This window comes from Podarcis cretensis (assembly GCF_951804945.1).
Source record: "Podarcis cretensis genome assembly, chromosome: 2".
NCBI lineage: Eukaryota > Metazoa > Chordata > Lepidosauria > Squamata > Lacertidae > Podarcis > Podarcis cretensis.
This window is the reverse complement of record NC_137171.1, coordinates 67,071,207-67,096,912: the sequence shown is the minus strand read 5'-3', so window position 1 is coordinate 67,096,912 and position 25,706 is coordinate 67,071,207. Positions and strand designations below refer to the sequence as shown.

The 25,706-nt window shown below is 43.5% G+C and overlaps 2 protein-coding genes across 7 annotated transcripts in view; both read right to left on the bottom strand.

The window, feature by feature from the left end:
* Window positions 1-10,515, bottom strand: part of CYFIP2 (cytoplasmic FMR1 interacting protein 2) — a 62,449-nt gene extending 51,934 nt beyond the window's left edge. For 2 of the 4 annotated variants that reach the window (XM_079968193.1, XM_079968192.1), the window contains exon 1: window positions 10,241-10,515. The gene's annotated coding sequence lies outside the window, so the exon portion shown is untranslated. Of the gene's footprint in view, window positions 1-9,845; window positions 9,959-10,240 lie in introns of those variants that run through there. The other 2 variants (XM_079968190.1, XM_079968191.1) reach the window with 2 other exon arrangements.
* Window positions 10,516-11,958: 1,443 nt separating this feature from the next.
* The window catches only part of ITK (IL2 inducible T cell kinase), a 44,789-nt gene continuing 31,041 nt past the window's right edge, over window positions 11,959-25,706 (bottom strand). For all 3 annotated transcript variants that reach the window (XM_079968247.1, XM_079968245.1, XM_079968246.1), the window contains 5 exons: window positions 24,177-24,393; window positions 23,028-23,092; window positions 21,992-22,110; window positions 15,322-15,479; window positions 11,959-14,397 (listed from right to left, as the gene is read on the bottom strand). In XM_079968247.1, the coding sequence (XP_079824373.1) occupies window positions 14,326-14,397; window positions 15,322-15,479; window positions 21,992-22,110; window positions 23,028-23,092; window positions 24,177-24,393 (631 nt within the window). In that variant the 3' untranslated portion in view covers window positions 11,959-14,325. The remainder of the gene's footprint in view (window positions 14,398-15,321; window positions 15,480-21,991; window positions 22,111-23,027; window positions 23,093-24,176; window positions 24,394-25,706) is intronic.

The following is a 25,706-nucleotide window of genomic DNA, read 5'->3' as shown; positions in this document are numbered from 1 at the left end:
ATGATTTTAAGGAGAGATTTTTGTGGCTATAATGGCAGAATTATCAAGCTTTCCCACATGAGCCAAGAACATCTGCTACTTAGTGCCGCCGCTGTCATCATCTCCACAGCCATAAAAGCCAAATAGTTCCTTCTTTTTTCCAGTGATACTGCAATGGGGTCACTGGGTCAGTGATCCTCAAAAGGTCAGCAGGGGGTATTAGCCAACAGAAGCCATCTGTGCCTCGTGGGTTTATATGGGACAGAGCTGACAAAGCGAGTGTTCAAAAGAGAAAACAGGATGGGGTGGGAGGGATATAAACTGTACTCTTTGTGGTTCATGTATAGGTGCAATACTTCCTGCACTGTCATGCCTGACCGACTACTGTTACAGCACCAAGCTCTCAACAGATAACTACATACTTTCTACACTAGAAGTGGATTGCATCAGCTAACTTGAAAGAAGGGACTTTTTTCCATCCCCCCCCAAAAAAAACACAAGGAGACTTTTGACCTTTCACACAGCACATACTCTGCTTCAAATTACATGATGAAGCACAGAAGACACTATCTCCAAAAAATCTTAAGTGATCCGCCCCCCTTTCTTAAAAATTATTTTCTGTGCAATGCCTTCTGTTCTTCACAGAGGACCTAAAAAGAGTATTTAATTATTTCCAGACATGACAAAGCCAGCCTAAACCAGCAACTCCTTGGGCAAAATTATCACTAGAGTAGGATGACCTTGTGCTGTCTGGAAGCACTTGTTCCATGATGAACATGCGAAAACTACTCAATTGGTCTGGGGCAATTGCTTTCATAAATGTGCAGTCACCATCCTATGCAGATCAAAAGAATAGCTCCTCCATGTTTAACAAGGAGCATATGATTCAGAAATCAACTTAGAACGGCTCCATCTTCAACACTGCAGAATTCCAAAAAACAAAGTTGTGACTGAAGAAGATAGTCAAAGAGTCAAACTACTGTACTAGAAGACATTTGAACAGCAGGTAATCATCAAAATGCTACCTGCAAAACAGATAACTCAAGCAGGTCAACCAACACACACACACACACTGCAAAACAACAACACAAAACTGCCTCCAAGTAAACTGCTAGCAATCAAAACTGTCACTTAGCAATTCTAACCTAAGGAATAGCCCTTCTCAACCTGAGCATCAGTCATGAGCCTGAGAAATACAATACCATTTTATATGCCAAAGGAAATGTTATAGGGACAGTTTGAAACTCTCCATTCACAAGTCACATTCCACATGTGGGAACAGCTCAGACACAACCAAGGGAAGGTTTCTGGTTCCTTCCTTTGCGCATGAGCCGGTCTTTGAGAAGTGAAGAAGCGTCTTTCTTTTCCGGCCTCAGAGTCACCTGAGTCCTGCCCCCTTGCTTGCTTCAAAAAGACTGCTTGGGTGTTGGATGAGAAGTGAAGGGGGTGGGTGTGAAACTCAAAGCAGAGGTGCCTCCCCCCCCCCCCAGCAGAGCCGCATGGCTGGCCGTCTGGAGTTACTGCCTGGTGGGCAGCAAGAGGAGTGGCACGTTTATTATTATTAGTGCAGGAAGAAGAGGTAGCCAGGAAGAAGCAGCTCTGGCTCAGGCTGTGATGGTGCTTCCAGGCGGGGCTAGGAATACACAGTCGCATTTTCCCTCCTTCCCTCCATCCCTTTTGCTCAGTGTCGCCTCACTCACATTCACTGATCCTGCCTGTGGAGAGAGGCGAGCCTTCCTTGGAGTGGGATCATGGAAGGACACTTAAGTCTTAGGTTTGCAAACTGGACACTCAAGGTGGGCGTCTCTGCCACAGTGTTAGAAACTGAGATATGAAAGCTAGGAGCTAAACGGCACCTTAACCCTAGGTTATGGGCACAACAACAGAATATCTAGGCACACTTCTTTAATAACAAGAATACAAAGCTGAAAATTAATGAACGGCAGCTAAAATATTATGTTCATTTTTCACATGGTCTAGTCCTCATGTGAAGACTGCAAAAAACAAAGCCATGCATCCCCTGCCCACCCCCTTAATATTCTTAAAAGGGTCTCTTCTCCATGCTTCAAAGAGCGGCTAGAAGTGGGGAAGCAGAAAAAGGTCCTCCTTTCCTTCCACTCTGCAGACAAGCCCTGGATTCTCCCTATACCCCCTTTCCTTCATATACAGTGGTACCTCGCAAGACGAATGCCTCGCAAGACGAAAAACGCGCAAGACAAAAGAGTTTTCCGTTTTTTGAGTCGTTCCGCAAGACGAATTTCCCTATGGGCTTGCTTTGCAAGACGAAACGTCTTGCGAGTTCTTGCGAGTTTGTTTCCTTTTTCTTAAAGCCGCTAAGCCGTTAATAGCCGCTAAGCCGCTAATAGCCGTGCTTCGCGAGACAAAAAAACTGCAAGACGAAGAGACTCGCGGAACGGATTAATTTCGTCTTGCGAGGCACCACTGTAAATATATATTTTTAGCACCATAATTAACACATATTAAAGGCCTATACAACTGATGGCAAAGTCTGGGGACTGTGTTCCACAGCTGGGATGTTGTTACTGGGAAGGCCTTCTGGCAGGTCATAGAACCCCAAATTTCACTCAGGGTTGGAAGCACCGGAAGGACCACCCCAGTAAACCTCAAGCCATAGGTAAGCTCATATGGGGAGCCTATAACAGCAAAGGTGCTCCTGATTCTTGTGTTGAATCACAGGTGGTTATATAGAGAAGGTTCAGGGAAGGCTTTCTGTTATCCTCTCAGTTTCAGTGCAGCTGCACCCACTCAGGCTGTTCCTTGGCCTGGCGTCTAGGTTTGGAACTCACAGGGCACAACAATGGCATTGCCCTCAAAGAGGTGGAACTATATCTTGCACTTGCATCTCAGAGTTGTACCCTCAGTGTACAACTCAGGACTTGCTTGTCCTCGGTGTAAAGGAATGGTAATAATCTGATACTGTACATAGTTTTGCATAAAAGTCTTGCTGTTACACAACCAAGGTTTTAGAGAAAATCTAACACCGTTAGAGAAGGAGAGGTTTCAGATGGAGACAGGTTTAACTTTGGTCAAAAAAGTGAAATACCTGGGGGTAAACATGACTGCTAAGAATTTAAATCTATTTAAAGATAATTATGAGAAATGTTTTTAGAGGTGAAAAAGGACCTTGAAATATGGTCAAATTTGAAGCTTTCCTTGCTTGGCCGAATTGCTGCTATAAAAATGAATGTATTGCCAAGAATGCTGTTTTTGTTTCAATCACTGCAAATTTTGGACAAAATGGATTGTTTCAAGAAGTGGCAGAGAGACATTTCTAGATTTGTCTGGCAGAGCAAGAAGCCCAGAATAAAATTTAAGATACTAACGGATGCAAAGGATAGAGGTGGATTTGCCCTGCCAGACCTTAAACTTTATTATGAATCAGCAGCATTATGCTGGCTGAAAGAATGGCTGCTTCTTGAGAACACAGACATTTTGGATTTAGAAGGTTTTGATAATGTTTTTGGGTGGCAAGCATATGTGTGGTATGACAAGGTTAAAGCACATAGGGCATTTAAAAACCATATTGTCAGAAGAGCATTGTTTAATGTCTGGATAAGATATAAAGACTTACTTGAAAATAAAACCCCAAGGTGGCTATCACCTATGGAAGCGAAGGCTCTGAAAAAACTCAATATGGAGGCCAATTGGCCAAAATATTGGGAGATTCTGGAACAGGAGGGTGATAAACTGAAATTGAGAAGCTTAAAGATAAAGTGTGAGACTGGCTTCACTATTTTCAAATAAGGGAGGCTTACAATCTGGATAAAAAAATTGGCTTCCAGGTGGAAAAATCAAAATTGGAAACAGAACTTTTAGAACCCAAAACTAAGATATTATCAAGAATGTATAACTTGCTGTTGAAATGGAGTACTCAGGAAGAAACAGTAAAATCTGCTATGATTAAATGGGCGCAAGACGTTGGACATAACATTATGTTTGCTGACTGGGAACAGTTGTGGACCACAGGTATGAAATTTACGGCATGCAATGCCCTAAGAGAGAATATTATGAAAATGATATACAGGTGGTACATGACACCAGTCAAGCTTGCAAAAATCTACCACTTGCCCGATAAGAAATGCTGGAAATGTAAGCAGACTGAAGGTACATTCTTTCAACTTTGGTGGACGTGCCCAAGGATTAAGGCTTTTTGGGAGATGATTTATAATGAAATGAAAAAAGTATTTAAATATACCTTCCTGAAGAAACCAGAGGCCTTTCTCCTGGGCATGGTCGGCCAATTGGTGTCAAAGAAGGATAGAACTTTTTTTATGTATGCTACGGCAGCAGCAAGAATACTCATTGCAAAGTATTGGAAGACACAAGATCTACCCACCCTGGAAGAATGGCAGATGAAAGTAATGGACTATATGGAATTGGCGGAAATGACTGGCAGAATCCGAGACCAGGGAGAAGAGTTGGTGGAAGAAGACTGGAAGAAATTTAAAGATTATTTACAGAAACACTGTAAAATTATTGAATGTTAATGATGTTGGAATGAAATGAAGTGGTTTTAGCAAAAAGGCAAAATAGGAATATGTAAAATTGGATTGATATTAGATGAAAATTTGAAGTTATAATATGTGATGACAAAGAACTAAGAGTAAACAAAGAGGGTATGGATTTGCTGAACCAACTATTAACTGGAATACAAAAAAGGGAGGTGTGAGGAAGTCATGAAAATAAGTAAATGAGTGGTAAGACAACAGAAAGAGGGATCTATTTTTAACTGTTTTTATTCTTTTTTCTTTTTTGGTGTTTGTATTTTTTGTATTTTCTTTTTACTATTTTTGTAACTTTTTTCTTGTTGAAAAGCTAATAAATATTATTCAAAAAAAAGTCTTGCTGTTACACATTTTTTGAAATCATTTTGGATTAGTAAATATATGAGCACCTTGTCTCAAATATTTTGTTAAAAAAATATTATTTTGTTTGAGAATGTTAAAAAAATATTATTTTGTTTGAGAAAAAACCACAAAAGTAAGGCCTGGGTGGGACATTCCTCCCCCCCCCCCCATTCCTTTTTCAGGCCTTTCCATCTCTAATCCAAGATTAGCCATATTCAGAGTAGACTGGATGAATTAATAGCTATGACTAAGTTATATCCATTAATTTAAACAGATCTACTCTGGGAGGAATTCAGTGTAGCACTAATGTGATTGTTCTATCAGGACAAGCAATTCGGCTTGCTAGACGGACTGATCCCCTCTCTTCTCCATGAGCTGCTCCAGGGGGTTCTTGCAAACTCCCTCCCCCCATAAGCCAATTGCAGGGGGTCTGCAGGGGAGGGAGGGGGAGAAGCCCTGTTGCACATGCAGAAGTCCATGTGGAGGTCTTCTGGTGATGGGACTCATTTGTTGAATCCTGTCCTCTAAGTAACAGTTAATTGGATGTAAGCAAAACATTCTAATTAAATTATCAAAATGTGTGCATTCTGAATAAAGTAAATACCACATATTCCAAACTGACACATATTTCACAGAAATAATTAATATTGAAAAATGAGTTGGGTCTGCTGTCCCATCTGTTATATATCATTAGCCCAAGGAGCTTAGAGATCCAATTTTTGATTTTACATAATATATTGCTATGGTGGTAGAGTTCCTGCTGTGACCATAGGTCAGACTATGGCCAACTCATGGGTTCTTCTGACCCACGTGTGGAAGACCATTGGTCTGATGGGAACCAGCAGGAATACTGCAAAGAAGCTAAAATGTAATTGAGGCACACATTTACTGAACTACCATCAGCCTAAAGTTTTCAATAGTTTTAATAGTTTTCATTAGTTTTCAATAGTTCAAAATTTTTCATTTTTAATACCAGTTCTCATCTCATTTGCTCAATTCTATGAATTAATGTATGACATCCATTCCCACCATATGTCCCTATGCTATCACTTTAGAATTACTGTATTCCACTGGGATACTGCTTTTCCAAACACTTTATATCAAGAAGAACTATTAGGGCGTCCTAGTGGTGTTGTAGAAATACCTGTCGCTTTGATGGAAGCTATGCAATTAAAGCACTTCCTATAAGCACACATTAATTCTTACGAAATAAAATTCTGCTCTGTAACAATAAGCTAAGCTAATGAAACATCCACCAAATTATTTGAAAATGCCCTCTTTCACTGTTGTCTACAAAGCGTAACATTAGTTATTTATTTAAGGGACATATACTGTACCACACTTTCTGAGAGTGTCCACATAGTACCTTCTCATACAGTATTTTAAAATGCAAACACATTCCAAAAAAACCTTTTAAAAGTCAGCAACAATAAATAATAATGTTAAAATCACCAGCATAAATTTTAACTCAGCCTTAACCCAGTTAACTCATTCATGTCCCCCTCTATCAAAAACTTTTTTTAAAAAAACGTGTGAGATGGGGGTCTGCCTAATCACTACAGAACTGCATTCCATAATTTCAGGTTATATACATTTGCTCATCAGTCTAACTGACTTTACAGGCAGGCACTGAAGTCAGCCCTCTGAGTTCTTAAGCTGTGGGCAAGACCATATGGCTTCAAGTGACCCTTTAAATAACTTGATTGGCTCCAAACCATCCCGGGCTTTAAAGGTAATAACCAGTACTTTAACGTGGGTCCAAAAATGCACTGGCAACCCAATCAAGGTAGCATGTGCTGACCACCTGCCGATAACCAGATGGCTATGCTCTACATCAGCTGAAGTTTCTGAAACAGATTCAAAGGCAGCCCTATGTGAAACACATTACAGTAGCTCATGCACTGCTAGTTCTTCCTAGTGGGCTTCTATGGGTTCCAAGGTCTGTTTCATGAAGCCCACACACAGGACACCCCTCACCACACAAAACAGCTCTGTTGGACGACACTGAGGTGGACAATGCTATATCACAATGGTGATGGACACATATGATTTGTTCACTATTATCACCACCAAAGGCCAAGACATCAAGTGAGTTCTTACCTGTATTAGGTCATTTTGGCTACAAGTTGTCTGACACCCTGTGCTCTAGCCGTGGAGCCTATCACTTAATTACTCTAAGCTCCTACAAGTATATAGGAGTATATAGGACTCTGCAGATGGCCAACGCTGACAGACCAGGTCCCTCTGGTTCAATCAGCCAGCAAGGATGGAGCATCAAAACCATCCCAGACCCCTGGGAAGCTTACAGGTCAAACCTGATCAAGTAATGACATTATCACTTGTTCCAGACAGAAGGCAAAATCCATTGTGAGTTCTGCAACATGCACTATAATCTAAGACAGGTCCATGATTGTCATGGAGGCCATGAATTCCTGAACTACACCAGACAAAGTCACCTTGGCTTTTATGTTGAAATCACCCAGAACCATCCACCTCATGATCCTCTGCCCTGTACCACAAATGCATTGATGTTTTCCCTGTGCTGACTCCTTTCTTTCCTTCCCAGGAATATAAGGTGGTAAAAAAGGAGGAAAATAGCCAATTTCTTGTTACACCCCTAAAGGAACATCCCCCCTTCTTCTCATAGTTAAAATATTAGAATATACATATCTAATACAAGTTGAAATGGAAGACCCAATGACTGCATTTGGATGGGACACTAAACTATGATTTAGCATTAAGGGCACAAGCCTTGAGCTTGCACACTCCTCCAGCTCCCTCTCTTTTCGGGTGGCCACAAGCAATACAGAAGTTTCCATTTCCATCTAGCCAGAGTTACTTACTATGTCAGAACAGCTCCAGGTACATACCCAGGTTCTTCTCCATGGGTACTGTGGTATATCTAATTTTCCATTCTGGTTGCAGTTTCCAACACAGCACCAGAAGCCACTGCAAAAGACCTTCCAACTTTTGGAAATAGCATTTAACTCTTGATTTTATTTTAAATGACTATAAGCTGCCTTTGGGGAGTGAAAAAGTGAGGTACACATAATAAATAAAATAAAATAAAAAGCTAAAATGAGGTTGGGGAATGAGAAGGATTGCAGGAAAATAAAACTTAACTGTAAGAAAAACAGATGATCTAGAATATATGCAGAAATGCACACAATGGCATCACAGGGAGACTTCTAAAACACTCCTTTAGAAGAGTGTGGTTAGTTCGTTGGTAGGTAGGTTGGTAGGGGATGTTTCCTAGATGACTTCTGTGAAGAGGTGCATCTCTCACTCTGAGAACTGCTGTGTTGAGAAAAGCTTGATTTTAAAATAGTTGGAGCCAGCTGATTACTTACATTTCAGCAACCAAAAATCCTCTACACATCCTGAGGTGCAGTTCACCGTCTAATACAACAAATAACACCTGATCACAGCTTGCCTTCCTTTCCATTTCCTGCAGGTCAGTTCAACCTCATTACTTAAGATTATTTTGATGTGAAACCCCACAGCCCCAGCCACCACAATGACAGCAACAGATGGCTCAGAGGCCCCCTCTGAATCACCAACAATATCCTTTTCAGCTGCAACTTCAAATTCTCGTTTGTTCGTTTATTTATTTATTTACATTTAACTCCCACTAGGCACATATTGGGGGGGGGGGGGAGAATCCAGAGAAGCTCCATCAGAACTCACCCACTTCTATTTGCCCTTCTCATGTTTTCCCCCCTCACAGATCTCAGCTGTGACTTGTGGACTTGTGCAGCAATTCTCTGCAAAACCAATTCATCTCCTGTCATCTGGCACCTTCTTGGCCCTATAAACTAGCTAATTCATTTCCAACCCACTCACACCTTGTGGGTTCAAAAGTTTGACTCAGACAAATGTTTCTGTATAACATTGTTTAAATGTATTCTCAAGGATGGAATGCAGATATGAGTGTACATGACACAGGACAGGAAAAGAATTTTAAAAAATCAAGCTTGATTTATTATTGCCCAAACCAAAATATATTTTGAGTGAATTACAGTACCTCTAATTCTACAAAGTTAAAGACCACATATCCCATTGGCTCCAACTGCTTCTTTCAGTATGATCTGCAGCATTGTTTTTTCAACTATGTTTATTTGCACCTTCATCTCTACCACTTAATCTTTTTTATTTTATTTTTCCAGTTTTGACAATGTGCATGCTTGCTGTGAATCCACATCATTTCCCTTTGAGCATTTTCCATTCGCCTCCCACACCCTGATCTATCTCTGCCTATGCACCACACCTTCAATTTCCCAACCAAAAAGAGAGAAATAAACAACAAAAGCAACAACCCCACAACCACCTAATGACTAAATTACTGACCAACTGTGCAAGGGAATGACAAGCTACGATTTGATCCTGGAAGCCACTGCTTAATTAAACCCTATGTGCTCATTAAGAAAGACAGAATAAGCATTTCATTTTTTGCAGAGAATCCTGGGAACCACCACAATTTTTTCCACCCCTACCCCTCCACCATAGGAAACAAACCAATCACACGGAACTTGCTTGGTGCTCTATGATAAACAAGGAGGCCTTGAAATATCCCAGGTAGCTCTAGGCATTCTGGGAGATCTCTTGGAAAATCCTTCCTTTGGAACCCAAGCTGGGCCTAATTTCTTTCGGCACCTGGCCACCTGCGACACACACACACACACACACACACACACACACACCCCGCCAGGCCTGCATCCATGCTTTGAAATGCATCCTAGCAAGCGACAGCCGCCCCCCCCCCCATGCAAAAATAAAAATATACGGGCGGGGGAGGAGAGCCCGGGGTCTTGCCAGAAGCCTGTTGCAAACCCGTTTGAATCATGGCAGAGCTTTGCAGTCTCATGGTTCAACGCCCTTCAAGCAAAGCTGTCATATTCGGCCCTTGGGAGGTAACGGGCTCCCAGGCTTGGCAGGGGGGGGAGACCCCTCCTCCGCAAACACTGCTCAGATTTCGCCCCCACATCAAACCACCATCACCTCCTTCCGCCACGGTCAGCGGCCGAAGCGAGCAGGAGATGAATGAATTGCGGGCAGGGGCGGGCGACGGATGTTGACGAAGGTTTCTGTCGCCGGGAGGAAAACGACCCCGCACCTGCGTCTATATATATATATATAAAAAAATGCAACCGCCACCCCCACGTCCTCCGGGCCGCAGACCCTTCGCCGAAGCCGAGAAAGGCGCGCGCCAAGAGGCATCTTCCCACCCCGCCGCCGCCGCCGCCGCCTTAGTCGTGGCCGCTCCGCCTCGTGCTCGACAGCGGCTCCCCCAGCCGCGCGCGCCGGGATGCCATCGTCGTCGCGCCCCCAGGATCCCCGGCTGCGGGGTGGAGGGATCCTCCGGTGTGTGTGTGTGTGTGTGGTTCTTTTTTTACCTGGCCTTGGAAGCGAGGATGCTGCCGGCCTCTGCGGCTGGGCTCTGCGCGGGATGCAGCAGCGAGCGGCGGGCAACGGAGGAGGCAGAGATGCTGAGGCGCCGCTGCTGCCACCACTCGGCAGTCTCCACCTTCGCCGCCACAGCCTCGGCCGCCTCCTCCTCCTCGGATCTATTCGTGTCACACACACACACACGCACACACACAGTCCTAGTCAGACAGGCTCCCTCTCTCCCCCCCCCTCCTTTTCACACACACGCACAAAGAGCAGGAAATGGCTACAGCTTGCGCGCTTCCTGAGCTCTTGTGCTCATCGCCCCCCACCCCCTGGCGCGAGAAAGAAACCTGCCCCCCCCCGCGCGCGCGCAACCTCCGCCCTGCACGCCTCGCCTCCCGCCGCCTCCGCCGCGTGCATAGACCGTGTCCCCCTGTCAGGCAGTAACTGCACCTGTTAACGACAGGGGACTGGAGTTTCGCGGGTTGTGAAACCACCGCCCCGCCCCCCCCCCGCATAGCCCGCCCTCCTTGAAACTGCTGGAGGAATGGGGCTCTGCTGCTGGAGCAAATTCTGTAGGCGGACTCAGGGAAGGAGGGGAGAAGAACGACAGAAATCGGCGGCATGAGCAGCAACTGCGCGTCCGCTTGCTCGCTGTGAGAAAGAGTGAGCGCCTGCCTGTTGGCCTCGGCGTTTCTCTCTCATCTTAAGGGCTGAATAGAGGAGCAGGAGGCTCCAAAAAGAGTGGGATAAGGCAAGCTAAGGTCCGGGAGCCGGATCTGGCCCGCGGACGGTCCGGGAATCAGCGTGTTTTTACAAGAGTAGAATGTGCCCTTTTATTTAAAATGCATCTCTGGGTTATTTGTGGGGCCTGCCTGGTGTTTTTACATGATTAGAATGTGTGCTTTTATTTTAAATGCATCTCTGGGTTATTTGTGGGGCATAGGAATTCATTCATTATTATTTTTCAAAATATAGTCCGGCCCCCCACAAGGTCTGAGGGACAGTGGACTGGCCCCCTGCTGAAAAAGGTTGCTGACCCCTGAGTTTAAGCCTAACCTGTGCAGCATTCAGCCAGCCCTAGGTTGTCAAGTGTATGCTTCTTATTTCCACCCTTTCTTTACCTAAAAAAAGAAGGGGGGGGGGATAAATCACACACCCATAAGTGTGTGGAAATGAAAAGGCAGCCCAATAAAAAACAAGTGAAAAGGAAATCAAGTGAAAATGAAAAGGCAGCCAAATAAAAACACTCTAAAAATCTTCACAAGACCAGGTACAGAAGCTAAGGTCAAGAAAGAAGGGGGGGTAGGAGAGGGGAAATTGAGGCATGAAAGGGCAAAAGGGAGAAATTAAACCTCAAGAGGAATTTTGCAGGGCTTAAGAAGAGTATAATTTTAAGGAATTCAAATTGTAATACAATAAAATTCAATATATAAAAAGCAAAGGAAGCAATTTGGGAACAAATTAGGAAAAAACTGTTTTCAACCCTGATCGGATCTGCCTGTAAATCACAACCAAGTTCAATTGGGCTTTTTTGTTTTGTTTTAAACCCAACGTTTTGTTTAGGTTTTAGTGGCCTTGTTTAATGTACTTTTAATGTATTGAGATTAATGTATATAATTTAGTCACAGCTATTAATTCATTGAGTCTACTCTGAATACGGCTAATCTTGGATTTTTCTGATGTTTTATTATTATTTTGTTTGGGAATGATTAACAAAATGTTTGACACAAGGTGCTTATATGTTTACTAATCCAAAACAATTTCAAAAAATGTGGACCAGCAAGACTTTTATGCAAAACTATGTCCAGTATCAGATTATTACAAATCCTTTACACCGAGGACAAGCAAGTCCTGAGTTGTACACTGAGGGCACAACTCTGAAATGCCAGAGCAAGATACAGCTCCACCTCTTTGAGGGCAATGTCATTGTTGCGCCCATAAGCTAGGTTTAAGGTGCCATTTAGCTTCTAGCTTTCGTATCTCAGTTTTTAGCACTGTCAAAGATAACTCTGCAGCAAAGTCTCCCTTCCATAGGATACAGCTTGGTCCTTGATTTAGCTGCAATGGTCTTATGCAACAATTGTGTCCTGGATGCAGATGTACAGCCTTGCACCAGAAATACATTCAGTCAGTTAAGTAGAGCCTGGATGAGATGTGTCTGGACTACGGACATTAACGCAAGGAACATATGTAGGCTGCATTTACCAAGCATAGGCAAACTCTGGCCCTCCAGATGTTTGGGACTATAATTCCCATCATCCCTAGCTAACAGGACCAGTGGTCAGGGATGATGGGAATTGTAGTCCCAAACATCTGGAGGGCCAGAGTTTGCCTATGCCTGGTGTATACAGAGGCATTCTTGCTGGATCAGGACATTTGTTTTAAAGTTCCTGTTTTGGGGCCAACCACCAATATCCAATAGAACTCTCCTTTATATATAAGATTTGTTAAATGTGAACCTGTGCACTGAAACTTTTTGTAATGATAGTATTTACATGGAAGACAACAGGACATATTACTCTCCAACTGTTTGTAATAGTTTTCTCATCTCATCTACATATTCCATATTTCCGTTATTTATTTTCCAGCATTTTTCTAAAAGAATCTCTAGTTTTACAATCTAAAAATGGTCAAAGAGGCTAACAAAATTTATACAATGAAAACACAATACAAAAACATAATCACAACAATAAGGTAAAGGTAAAGGTACCCCTGCCCGTATGGGCCAGTCTTGACAGACTCTGGGGTTGTGCGCCCATCTCACTCAAGAGGCCGGGGGCCAGCGCTGTCCGGAGACACTTCCGGGTCACGTGGCCAGCGTGACATCGCTGCTCTGGCGAGCCAGAGCCGCACACGGAAACGCCGTTTACCTTCCCGCCGGTAAGCGGTCCCTATTTATCTACTTGCACCCGGAGGTGCTTTCGAACTGCTAGGTTGGCAGGCGCTGGGACCGAGCAGCGGGAGCGCACCCCGCCGCAGGGATTCGAACCGCCGACCTTTCGATTGGCAAGTCCTAGGCGCTGAGGCTTTAACCCACAGCGCCACCTGCGTCCCTTATCACAACAATATCACAACAATAACAATGTACAAAAACTCTTAAATAGCTATACTATTCTAATACAATACAATCATTTCAAAGTCATCCTCGAATGGAGAGCAGTCCAGCAGGGTATTTTATAATACTGTACATTGTAATTGACCATTGGAAATGGGTAAGCAGGTAAAGGGCCAGTTCAAGAAATTTTGGCAACTAAAGTGGAAGTTCAATATAATGTACATTATATATCATATATTTATATTTCTCTCAAGTAAAATAAAGTAACAATTTGTTGTCATTAATAGCATTCAACACTTGCCACCTGAGGGCCTCACATTTTTTTTACCCATGTTTCTTGTAACAACATTAAAAACAGTTGATAGTGAAAAAATATATTATACAATATTTGTATATTAGCTAACCCTGCTGAAGATATATATCCCCCACCCTTTCTTTCAACACATTGTGTAAAGAGTGAAAATAAACAAGTAGCAGAATCAGTCCATTCTTAACTTTCCCAATGTACAAGATGCAGTAACGAGTTCCACCTGTCCCTGCTGTGTCCTATATTAATCCATGCAATTTATTTTGTAAGAAGATTGTGTTTTGAATTTGCTGTCAAAACATTTATTTATGAATAGCTTAATATTCCCATTCAGCTTCAAGCAGGCTTGGAAGACGAGAGTCATACTTCAGTTCCCCTTGAAATGAGTCATTTTTCAATAAAAAAAAGTGTCAGCTCCATAAAGCAATGACAGTTCATCATCGTCAATATCGGTTATCACCATGTGAAACAGAAGATAGACTCCTGGATCCTCACTGAATCCTCACTGAACAGATAATTTGACACAACCCTGAAAGCATCTTGCATTATCCGTTTTCTCAGTTTGTGTAGGATTTTTAAATAGCCAGGATTCCTGTCGCTATTTCTGTCCCAGGTCAGCTACTTCAAGGTGAATGAATACATCTGAACAAGGCGTGCTAAACGTGGTCATGCTTTTCATATCTTTTTTCTTTTTTAATTAAGAAGCAGCTTCTTTTCATCTTTAGTTAAAGATCAGATTCAGATATTTCGTTGAGCTGGTAGAGCAGGGTAGAGAAGGGGGGTCTGTCCTCTTGCTTCTGAAGGGACAACATAGAAGACAACACTTAACACCATATTGTAAAGGCTAACAACAACCAGAAAAGCAATTAATTAATGAATTTTTGCAGGATTTCTATACTGTCCAATTGTAACAAAAACTCAAAAGTGGTTTACAAAAAGAATAAAATTACCATGGAAAATACAGTTAAAAACAACTAATTTAAAACATTCAAAGAAATAATTAAAATCAACAATAAGCTAAAAAAAATATATGCCAGCATTCTTACTGAAAACCTTCTAAGAAGGAATAATAATAATAATAATTTATTTGTACCCCGTCCATCTGACTGGGTTGCCCCAGCCACTCTGGGCGGCTTCCAGCATATATAAAAAGTATAGCAGCTGCAGTGTTTTTTTTGTAAGCATTACATGATGGTGAAAACAATAGACAGCAGCTCATATGTGACAAGCCAGCCCAGTCCCGTTTCTGTGCAGTGAGCCCATTTTCTTCTGGTACCAGGCAAAGCTTCCTCTCACCAGGAAGCAAAAGGCTAGGTGCAGAATATGGCAGACAGCCCCATGAGCTGGGAAATACATGAAAAATGTTTCTTCTGATTGTGGCCCTACATCATCATCATCGTTCTTAATTTTAATCTGACAAGTATGTTAAAGTTTACGAGAAATATATTGCTGATGAAAATGCAAACGTCCTGGCATTGGTAATCTAGTTAACACCTGCAGTGGGATAACCCCACCCTATCATGACAGATTTTCCATAATTTTTGACCAATTAAAATTCTAAACCTGCATATTATTTTTCTTAGAATGTTTAAATGTGTTAGCAGGACTACTTCTGCTCTCCTTAAGTAAAGACCAGTGCTGTTTCAGATCCCCCTTTACGAGGTGGCATTCTGATGCCTCTTCCCATATATGAAGTAATCTGCACCTGTTCTAGTACTGACCTCACTCCAGCAATGTCTCATGAGCGTATAAATGGTATTGGAGGCCAGTCTGGGCTTATACAAACGTAAACCAGCACTGATTTCTTCCACCACTTCAGCATTGGTCCTGTTCTCGTAAGGCATTTTGCCTTCGCTGAATATCTCCCACATCAATACTCCTGAAAGAAAACAAGCAACATATAATTTTGGAAGAGAGCGCATCCACATTAATGTCATGGCCTGCCTTTCTCCCACAGACATCATCTGTGTCTGGGAGGCTACTTCGCTTACTGAGGAGCCCTGGGCAATCGTCGTATAGGGCACAGGTGGCACAAGTCTTGGCATGAATCTGACTGAAAAGAGGTACATGTACATAGCCATTCCTACCACATGGCAGTGGCAGCAGAGAATCCTAGAATTAGAAGGGACCCTGTGGATAATCTAGTCCAGGGGTCAGCAAACTTTTTCAGCTGAGGGGGGTCCACTGTCCCTCAGACCTTGTGGGGGGGCAGACTATATTTTGGAAAAAATAGATATGAACGAATTCCTATGCCCCACAAATAACCCAGAGATGCATTTTAAATAAAAGGACACATTCTACTCATGTAAAAACACATGGATTCTCGGACCGCCCGCAGGCCGGATTTAGATGGCGATCGGGCCAGATCTGGCCCCCAGGCCTTAGTTTGCCTACCCATGATCTTGTGAAGATCTGATAAGATCTTAATTGCACTGGCCAGCTAATTGCTTTATGACCCCAATTAGCCCCAGTGGTCCGGCACGCTCCCAGCCAAGCTGCGCAGACCTTTTTCTTCTCCGGTTTCGCCTTGCAGAGTAAAAACACAGCGGATCAAAACCGTTGCAGTCTGCTTCAGATCCAGACAAACACCAAGCACTGTGTATGTCCAAACTCAACAGTTCTTTATTGCAGCAAATATTTACAGCTCAGCATTTCTCAGCTCCTCCTGGACTGCTAGCATTCATGGCGTCCAGCTCGTCTCTCTCAGAGACACAGAGAGAACAACAAGTAGAACTCCTCCCTCCTTTCAAACGTCAGAATGGGAGGCACTCTCAGAACAAAAATTTAACCCAGTAAGTTCTGAACCCCAACACCCCCTCTTGCAGAGCATTCTGACAAGACCTGTGGATGTACCTTAGCAGACCTCTGTGAGATCAATCCCTTCCCCAATGCCTTGCGCCCCCTCCTGGCGTCCTTGTCAGGCATCTGTGGAACATCCTCACAACTCTCAGATTCGCACTGTGCGAAACTTACCCACGCACCTGTGGCCTGATACCTCTCAGGTGGAATTCCCTTCGTTGTGCGACTGGACCTCCTGGGCACAAACTCAGGCACTGCCTCTGACTCACTGTGGTCAGCAGGTGTGTCCTTTGCATCCTGGGATTCCCCCTCTGACTTAACACGTCTTCGAACCCTTGGAATTACCCTCACAGGAGAACTAGGCTCACTCTTGGGCTCCCTTTTTACAACTTGCGGAGATGCCCCATCCTGCTCCTGACTTTGGTCAGCGAGCTGATCGTCATCAGCAGACTCAGCCCCTGGCTCTCCTTCCTCCTCATCAGAACCTTCCTGCTCTGAATCGGAAAGACATTCTGAAAGAATATCGCGTCTGGCAGGGGTCTTTGACCTTTCCTCCTGCTTACAGAACTCAGCGTGTTTACTGATCAGCAGCTTACTCTGATCACCTGACGGGTACGCAAACCTCCATGCACGAGCCGTTGGCTCATACCCACAGAAGATCATTTTCTGGAACTTGGGTTCACCTGGCCCTCGCAAAGCTTCAGGCACCGGCAGCGAGGCCGTTGATCCGAACTCACGGAGGAAGTGAACCTGCGGTTTCCTCCCGTGAAGCATGAAAAACGGTGTGTCTCCTACCACTGAATTGTAGGACCTATTCCAGGTGAAGCTCACATATTTAACTGCCTCCATCCAAAACTTTGGAGATAACCCAGAGTCTGACAGCATCACCTGTGCAGCCTTAACCAGAGCCTCACTTCTGAGCTCTGCCACCCCCCTCTGTTGAGGAGAAGTCACTGTGTGACTTATCCCTTTCTTGTGAAAGAACTTCTGCAAAGCAGACCCAGTAAACTGTGAACCTCTGTCACTAGCAATTTCCCTGACTCTGGTGGAGAACCTTAGTTCCACCTCCTCAATCCAACGTCTAACCAGCTGTGCTGCATCTTCCTTGGATTTGAAACCATGTGTCCAGGTGTTCTGCGAAAAATCATCCTGCAGTGTCAGCAGAAACCTGGCCCCTCCCAAACTTGGTTCCTTCATGGGACCCAACAGATCTATGTGTACAAGATCAAAAGGTTTTGTGGTTACCCTCTCCACCCTGGGGTAACTGCACCCTCTTACCTTTGCCTGTCTGCAAGCCTGACAATCTAGGACTCTTGCACATTCCGCAATTCTACAACCTTTGGAAACCTCGGGTAGCACCTGTAGTTCTTCAAGACAAGCATGCGCTGTCTTCTTATGCCACACACAAGAACATGAAACATGAGTGGGAACTGTAGCACGCAGGGCTTGTGCTTTCTCAACCTTCCCCTCACCCTCCAGAGACGTTTTAAGAATGAAGAGATCATTCTGCCCCTTTGCAACTCTGACCAGTTGCTTCCCTCCTTTGGAGATTGTACAAACATCGTGTTCAAAGCAAACCTTAAACCCCTTTTTCAACAAATAAGGCACAGATAAAATACAGTGTTGCACTCCCGGCACAATGCAAACTTCCATCTGCTCCTGCAAAACAGAAAACAATACATTTGCAATATTAGTCACATTTTTCTTTTCCCCACTTGCAAACTGAACAGTTTTCCCAGCCGGAATTGCCTTGCAATTCCACATCTCGACTGCAGGGGTCTCTGGGATCAGGTTGCAGTTAGCTCCTGAGTCGATTAAAAAACGAAAATTAGTGTGTCTCTCAGAGCTGTCCTCAAACAAAGCCATACTGGCAACAAAAGTCCCGCTGCCCCCTCTCTTTGGGCTTTTGCAGCAGTTCTGTCTGGTTGTCTTGGCAACCAACTCCCCCTTGCTCAGGACCTTGGCAGCTTCCGTAGAAGTAGCCTCCTCCGTTGCCTTGGAGACCGGCCTGGCCTCTGCGTTCCCACACGACTCTTTAGGCCTTATCTTCACTTTGTCCAGGTGGCCGACCTTGAAGCGCCTAGCTCCCCGGAGCTTCCCAGCCTTTGGCTGACGACGACGATCACCAGTGGAAAAATACTGCCCAGGGCTCCTTTCAGCTGGCCTGGCCCCCCTGCTTCCGGAAGAGCACTCTGTGCCAGCCCTGCCCTCGCTGAAACTGTGTTTCACTTCAGCACTCACAGTGGAAAACTTTTGAAACTTGCCTTTGGAATTCTCAGCCCCCCCGACTTGCACCTCAGGGACTGGGGCTACAGCCATCTCCAGGCTCTGCCTGACTCCTCCAGGGCTCTGGCCTCCTGCTGAAGTTTCACACAAACTTCTCAGCACCTCCCAGGCAGCCCTTGCTGACTTTACGCCCTCCAAACTGGGCAAAAGTGATGCATGTACGCATGCTTTTAGCATAGCAAGCTCTCTTTGCATTCTCTGCTGGCTTTCTTCAGGCAACGCAGTCTCAAAGCCTGTAACGTCTGTCCCTTCAGGACCTGAATTCAGGGGAAGTGGTTCTCTCTGGCTTACATTCCAAAGCCCAGTAACCAGAAACCAACCCCTTACCCTTCTGGACCAGGTTGCCCAACTTCTTAAAGTGAGCTTTTCAAGTGGAACGTCCTCAAGGACCAGGCTGTCTGCCATTCTCTCTCCTTCCCCGGGGCCCCAGCTGCTGTACTCACGTTTCACCAGTCAGCTCTCCGGCACCCGATTCCTCAGCTGCTTTCTCAGCTCTCTGCCTCAGCAACTCTTGCCTCTTTGCAGCAGGCAAAACACAGAACGCAGACCTCTGCTCCGTCTAGCGTCCTCCCAGCTACTGCCAAGCTGACTTCAAGACTTCAAAGCTCACCGGCAGACTCCCAGCAACAGTTTTATTAGCGGTAATTAGGTCCTCCATAACCTGTGAAGATCTGATAAGATCTTAATTGCACTGGCCAGCTAATTGCTTTATGACCCCAATTAGCCCCAGTGGTCCGGCACGCTCCCAGCCAAGCTGCGCAGACCTTTTTCTTCTCCGGTTTCGCCTTGCAGAGTAAAAACACAGCGGATCAAAACCGTTGCAGTCTGCTTCAGATCCAGACAAACACCAAGCACTGTGTATGTCCAAACTCAACAGTTCTTTATTGCAGCAAATATTTACAGCTCAGCATTTCTCAGCTCCTCCTGGACTGCTAGCATTCATGGCGTCCAGCTCGTCTCTCTCAGAGACACAGAGAGAACAACAAGTAGAACTCCTCCCTCCTTTCAAACGTCAGAATGGGAGGCACTCTCAGAACAAAAATTTAACCCAGTAAGTTCTGAACCCCAACAGATCTAGTCCAACCCCGTGCAATTCCAGCATTGGACTGGAACTAGGGTTCAAAACCCCACTGGCTCATGAAGCTCACTGGGTGACCATGGACCAGTGACTGCCTTTTGGCCTAACCTACCTCACATGGTTATTGTGGGGATTAAATGAGGGAGGGGAGAATCATATACGCCGCCTTGAGCTCCTTGGAAGAAAAGGTGGGATGTAAATAAACAACCAAAATAAAATAAACCCTGAGATCACTGGATGAAACAATGGTTTTAACTGTAACAGTTTTTAGAATGTTTTAAAACATGGGTAGGAAAACTAAGGCCCAGGCACCGGATCGGGCCCAATCGCCTTCTAAATCTAGCCCGCAGGCGGTCTGGGAATCAGCATGTTTTTACATGAGTAGAATGTGTCCTTTTATTTAAAATGCATCTCTGGGTTATTTATGGGGCATAGGAATTTGTTCATTATTTCCCTCCAAAATATAGTCCAGTCCACCACAAGGTCTGAGGGACTGTGGGCCGGCCCCCTGCTGAAAAAGTTTGCTGACTCGTTTTAAAATGAATCTTTTTTTAGGTGTTTTTAACAGTTTTGGAATCTTCTTTTTTTAAAAGACTGGCTGTCCTTGCTGCCCTGGGCTCCTTTGGAAGGAAGGGTGAACAGAATTTCAGATAAATACATACATAAATGAGGTGGCTTCCTATGTTGAGACTAAACGAGGCTTACAATAGAAATAGTCTCACTGGTTTCCTGATTGTCAGTACGTTATGTGTTTGCCTCTGCCTATATGTGGGAGCCAGGACTGATCGATTGCATTTATATCCCATATTTTCTTCAAGGAATTGGAGGTGGCTTCCATGATTCTCTCCCTGCTTGTTTAATCCCCACAACAACCCTGATAGGAATACTAGACTGAGTGGCACTGACTGGCCAATGTCACCTAGTGAGCTTCATGGCTGAATGGGGATTTGAACCCTGACCTCGCAGATCCAATTGGAGAACAGCCTTTACCGAAGGTGTCATGGGCTTTGAAGATGCTTGAACTCAGGACAAAAGAGAGAAACGTGCTAAGAGGAAGGCACACTTGGCAAATCCCGCCAGGAAACCTATATCCCCACTGTGGAAGGATGTGTGGATCCAGAATTGGCCTCCACAGTCACTTACAGACTCACTGTTAAGACTGTGTTTATGGAAGACAATCTTACATGGCTACAAGTGATCGCCAAAGAAGAAGAAGCCTGACATTCTAACTACTACACCACACTGGCTCTCCAGACTTTACCATTGATGCTCACAATGATCGCATGTAAATTATTAAAATTTTCTTTGTTGCAGACAATGCAACTTCTTCACTGGAGTTATGATCTGTCTGCCAACCTGCTTTTCAAAAGGGTCAAAATTAATCAAACACAACTGCAGAATCAAAACATGGTTAAATCGAAAATGTGAAACTCACTTTAAACAAGTGTTGCTGTTCTGCATGACTAGAAACAAACCACCCAAAACACTAATTGTGAATTCAAAATAAAGAAGCAAAATGGAAAGGATATTTTCTTAATTGCAGTTGACAACTGTATGCAAAAAGCACAGAGCTACCCTGTCTCTAGCGGAATTCCATCTTCATATCAGTTAAGTAATGCCGGCTCTTCATGAAGCATCTTCATGATACAAGCACTTTGAAACATTTATAAATCTAGGGGATGTCCTTCCAGGATCCTTTATAAGCAAAATTACGAAACTCTTAGTTGAAGTGCTCACTCATAGGTAAAGGCTAGTTGTCATGCTTGGCAGGGGGTTGGACTCGATGGCCCTTGTGGTCTCTTCCAACTCTATGATTCTATGATTCCTCGGGGTGTTTTGATCCAGGTCACAGTAGGATGGTTTAATGACCCAGTGGAGAATGTGAAAAGATTGAGGAGTAGCAAAGCGGAAAGGCTCGCAGAAGCACGATGCCATGACTTGACAGAAGAATCCTCTTATGCAAACCATGCTATGCAAATTAATGATAAGTCACAGACCATGCTGGCGCCTGCAATCCCCCCTTCCCCATCTATAGGAAATGTTAAGCCAAATATGGTTTAAAACATATTACATTTAAATAATAATAATGTAAGCCTTTTTACACAAAAGGGATATGAGGACGAGGCTGGAACTTCTTATCTAGAAAGGATTAACAATGGAAGGTCTTTTCAAGAAGAAGAAACTGAAGTAATTAAGTGAATGGGAATTTTGAGATTAAAGGCTCTTACCGAATGACCATACATCAGATCTGGTACTATACCGACTATAGGAGAAAACCTCTGGTGCTGACCATTTGATGGGGAATTTGGTGCCCATGGAGCTGGTATACTGATCATCAAGGACGTATCTAAAACAGAGCAACGTGTTTAAGGCCACAACCCATTTGAATGATTCCAGGGTCCACATTACACAAACACCATTGTACACAGGGAAAGGTTGCAGCTCCATGGCAGAATGCATACATTGCAAGCATAAGAATCAGTTCTCAGGATCTCATACAATATTGTGGGAAAGTATTGGGGTTTTTTTTTTGGGGGGGGGGTTACTGTTTTAGTTTGAGTTATTTACTTGTGTTTATATCTTGGATTTTATTCTGTGAACCACCCTAAGATCTTGTGATGGTGATATATAAATTGAATTAATAATAATAATAAATATTGTGCCCTATGCTAACATAACATCCTCCTTATAATACATGATTACTGGTGTAAGAGGATAATATGTCCTGGTCCAGACTGGAAGCTAATCCAAATGGTTCACTGCCTCTGGTTCTATATTATCAGATACTGCCAACCATTTCAACAATGCGGTTAACTACAGAACATATCCGGCTAGCAACTGGTGAAAGGATGCCTGGAAAACAGCAGGTGATGACAGTGGTTTAACAGTTGATGGGATTTCTTTTCCAGAGGGTTGAATGTGCTATGATAGAGACATCTCATTATTTTCTTTGTTCTTTGTTTTTATAGGTTTTCACAATGGCTCAAACTGTTTGATTGGAAATGACAATGGGGCAAAAGAAATCAAGTGTGGAAATCATGAGAAATGGTGCCTCCAGCACTTTGAGTTCATATTTAAAAAAAAAAACATTGTTAAAGGAGGGAACAGCTAGAGGAAGTTTCAGCAAGAACAGGACAACTATGAGCACCAGACTAAATGTATATTTTGCCACAACAATGAAGTAGCTGCTGGACACATTTCAAAAGGAGGGGGAAACTTTAGTGGAATTCTACTCATCCAGTATGAATACAAGGTTCAAATTACCGTGACATTCCAAAATCTGACACTTTGACAACTTGGAATTCTCCTACCAAGCAATTCCGAGCAGCCTGTGTAGAATGGAGAAAAAGAGAGTATTAGTAGGGCTGAACTGAAACAACCCATTATTTCTCAAGAGCAATTTTAGCTGTGTTGAAAACTACACCCGACACCTTTGAGCATTTTTCCACAGAGGTTGTGAAAACGTTTGCATATTCATTTACATTTCTCAGACTTGCTCCTCCTCTTTTAATCAGATTAGTCTGTCTTCTTCACTCAACGACATAATCACATGGTCAAATCTGATAGGCTGGGATCATGAATATGTTTGATCCATGTAGGTTTGCCCTCATTCTCAGCAGACTGTGTTCCCTCACTAATATCTTCATGTAGCAAAATATAATTGGCTACATAGTGATGTGATATCATCCCATTTAGCATGCGATTTCCAGTTGGCTGGGATCGCCCATGTGATTGGCCAGTCTGTGGAAAAACTCGGCAAGGACAATGGCACCAGAGCCTCAGCAGGTAGGGAAACAATAGCATTTGAAGATGGGTGGGTCACCTAAAAGAGTAAATATTCTGACAATAAAAGGATTTTTCAGGAAATAACTATAATGGCCCCACAACCACTATTTTTGGCTCACATACTGAAATGGAAGAATATTTGTTACAGTCCTAATTATTTAAATTATGGCTTGTAAGTGGTGATAATTTCACTTCCTTCTTAATTTAAAATAAAGGTAAAGGGACCCCTGACCATTAGGTCCAGTTGTGACCGACTCTGGGGTTGCGGCGCTCATCCCGCTTTATTGGCCGAGGGAGTTGGTGTACAGCTTCCAGGTCATGTGGCCAGCATGACTAAGCCGCTTCTGGCGAACCAGAGCAGCGCACAGAAAAGCCATTTACCTTCCCGCCGGAGCGGTACCTATTTATCTACTTGCACTTTGACGTGCTTTCAAACTGCTAGGTTGGCAGGAGCAGGGACCGAGCAAACGGAGCTCACCCCATCGCGGGGATTCGAACCGTCGACCTTCTGATCAGCAAGTCCTAGGCTTTGTGGTTTAACCCACAGCCCCACCCGCGTCCCCCTTCTTAATTTAAGAGCTGCTAATTTCTTCACAAGAGGTACAGACGGACATGACCCAGACATACCAAGTCTCTGTGGATGACAGACGCTTGTTCCAGATAAGCCATTCCTTCACACACATCTTGGCACATTCCAAGGAGCTCTTCCTTTGAGAAACTCCCTCGCTGCCTCTTTAGATAATCAGCCAAACATCCATGCTCCATGAATTCAAACACTAGGCACATAGGAGCTTGTTGCATGCATATCCCATGCAGCTGGACTAATTTGGGGTGGGAGAGCTTCCTGTTGATAGAGGAGGAGAAATCAGTGTAGTCATGTGAAGTCCTTTGCAGAAGCTGATATATGGGCATGTTCAACCGGAAATTTAAGAAAAGAGCAAGAAAATCAATGTGAAAGAAGAAAACCAGACCCAGGAATGGTACACACACAAATTGTGGGTCCTGGAAAATTTGATGTTATATTTCTCTCATCATTGTATGAATCTCTTGAAAAGTAAGATGGATTCTGCACTGCTTGGACATATAAACAAAATGTAATTGACATTTCCCCTATTTTCTGTTCAAGCAACAGCCTTGCTGAACGTAGTTTAAATACTCTTCACATACGCAATGCATTTAAATACTTCAGAATGTGTATAATAAATGCTCATGCAGTTTCCCCAACAACCTGAGCTTGCTTTGCGTCTTTATGAAAATAAGCATCAGATATTAATACAATAGGGATTTTTACTGAAGGAGCTATAAAAAGCGAAAATTATGCCTTTCCTTTGAGTATAGCACCAGTGACATCAAAGTCAATCTTTCATTTCCAACTTCATCCTTATGAGAGATTGTGCAGCATCAAAAGTCCCAGTGGAAACAGCATTTTACCCCATCTTTATATTGATTCAAATTACTGCTTTTTAAAATCAAAAATATTTTCTTCAAGCTTTAAAATAATTGATGCCACATTTTTCATCTTTGTCGTCGTGTCTAAAGAAATATTACCTCAAAAGAAAAGCAAAAATTCATAGAATCGTAAAAAGAAGAATTGCTGAGCCAAGCAGACTGCTGTAAAAATAGCCTGCTGTATGCCGGCTTTAGATTCCTTATCCCTCTAGAACTGCCCAGTGTTTAAAAGGACAACATAAAGATCCATCATCAACTAGAAACTCAGGCTGAAATTATAGCCTTAGCTGGGACTGGAAATAACTCCCATCAAATTTCTGAGTAGATATATAGGATTGCACTAAGTAGCCTCCAAGCATCATGACTTCATTAATATTTATTTGTGCATATGTCTGCACATAGATAAAAAATGAAATTCAGTGGTTAGCTTTTATTGTTCCAGTAAAGACTAATTCCACCAAAGTACAGGGACAAAGAGAACCTTACAAAGCACTCATATGTCCCACAACTTTTCAGCCTGTATTTGAAGCACAACATTTGGTACATTTTAATTCTGGTTATAGAGATTGTCCAAAACTGGACATTAGTGAAGGTTGCACTAAGAGATAAAAAGTCATGCTGCCGTTCAATTCATATACTAGGAAATGGTGTCTCTGTTTTACAAGACATTGGGTTCACCTGGCATCATTCTAAAGGCTTGACACAATG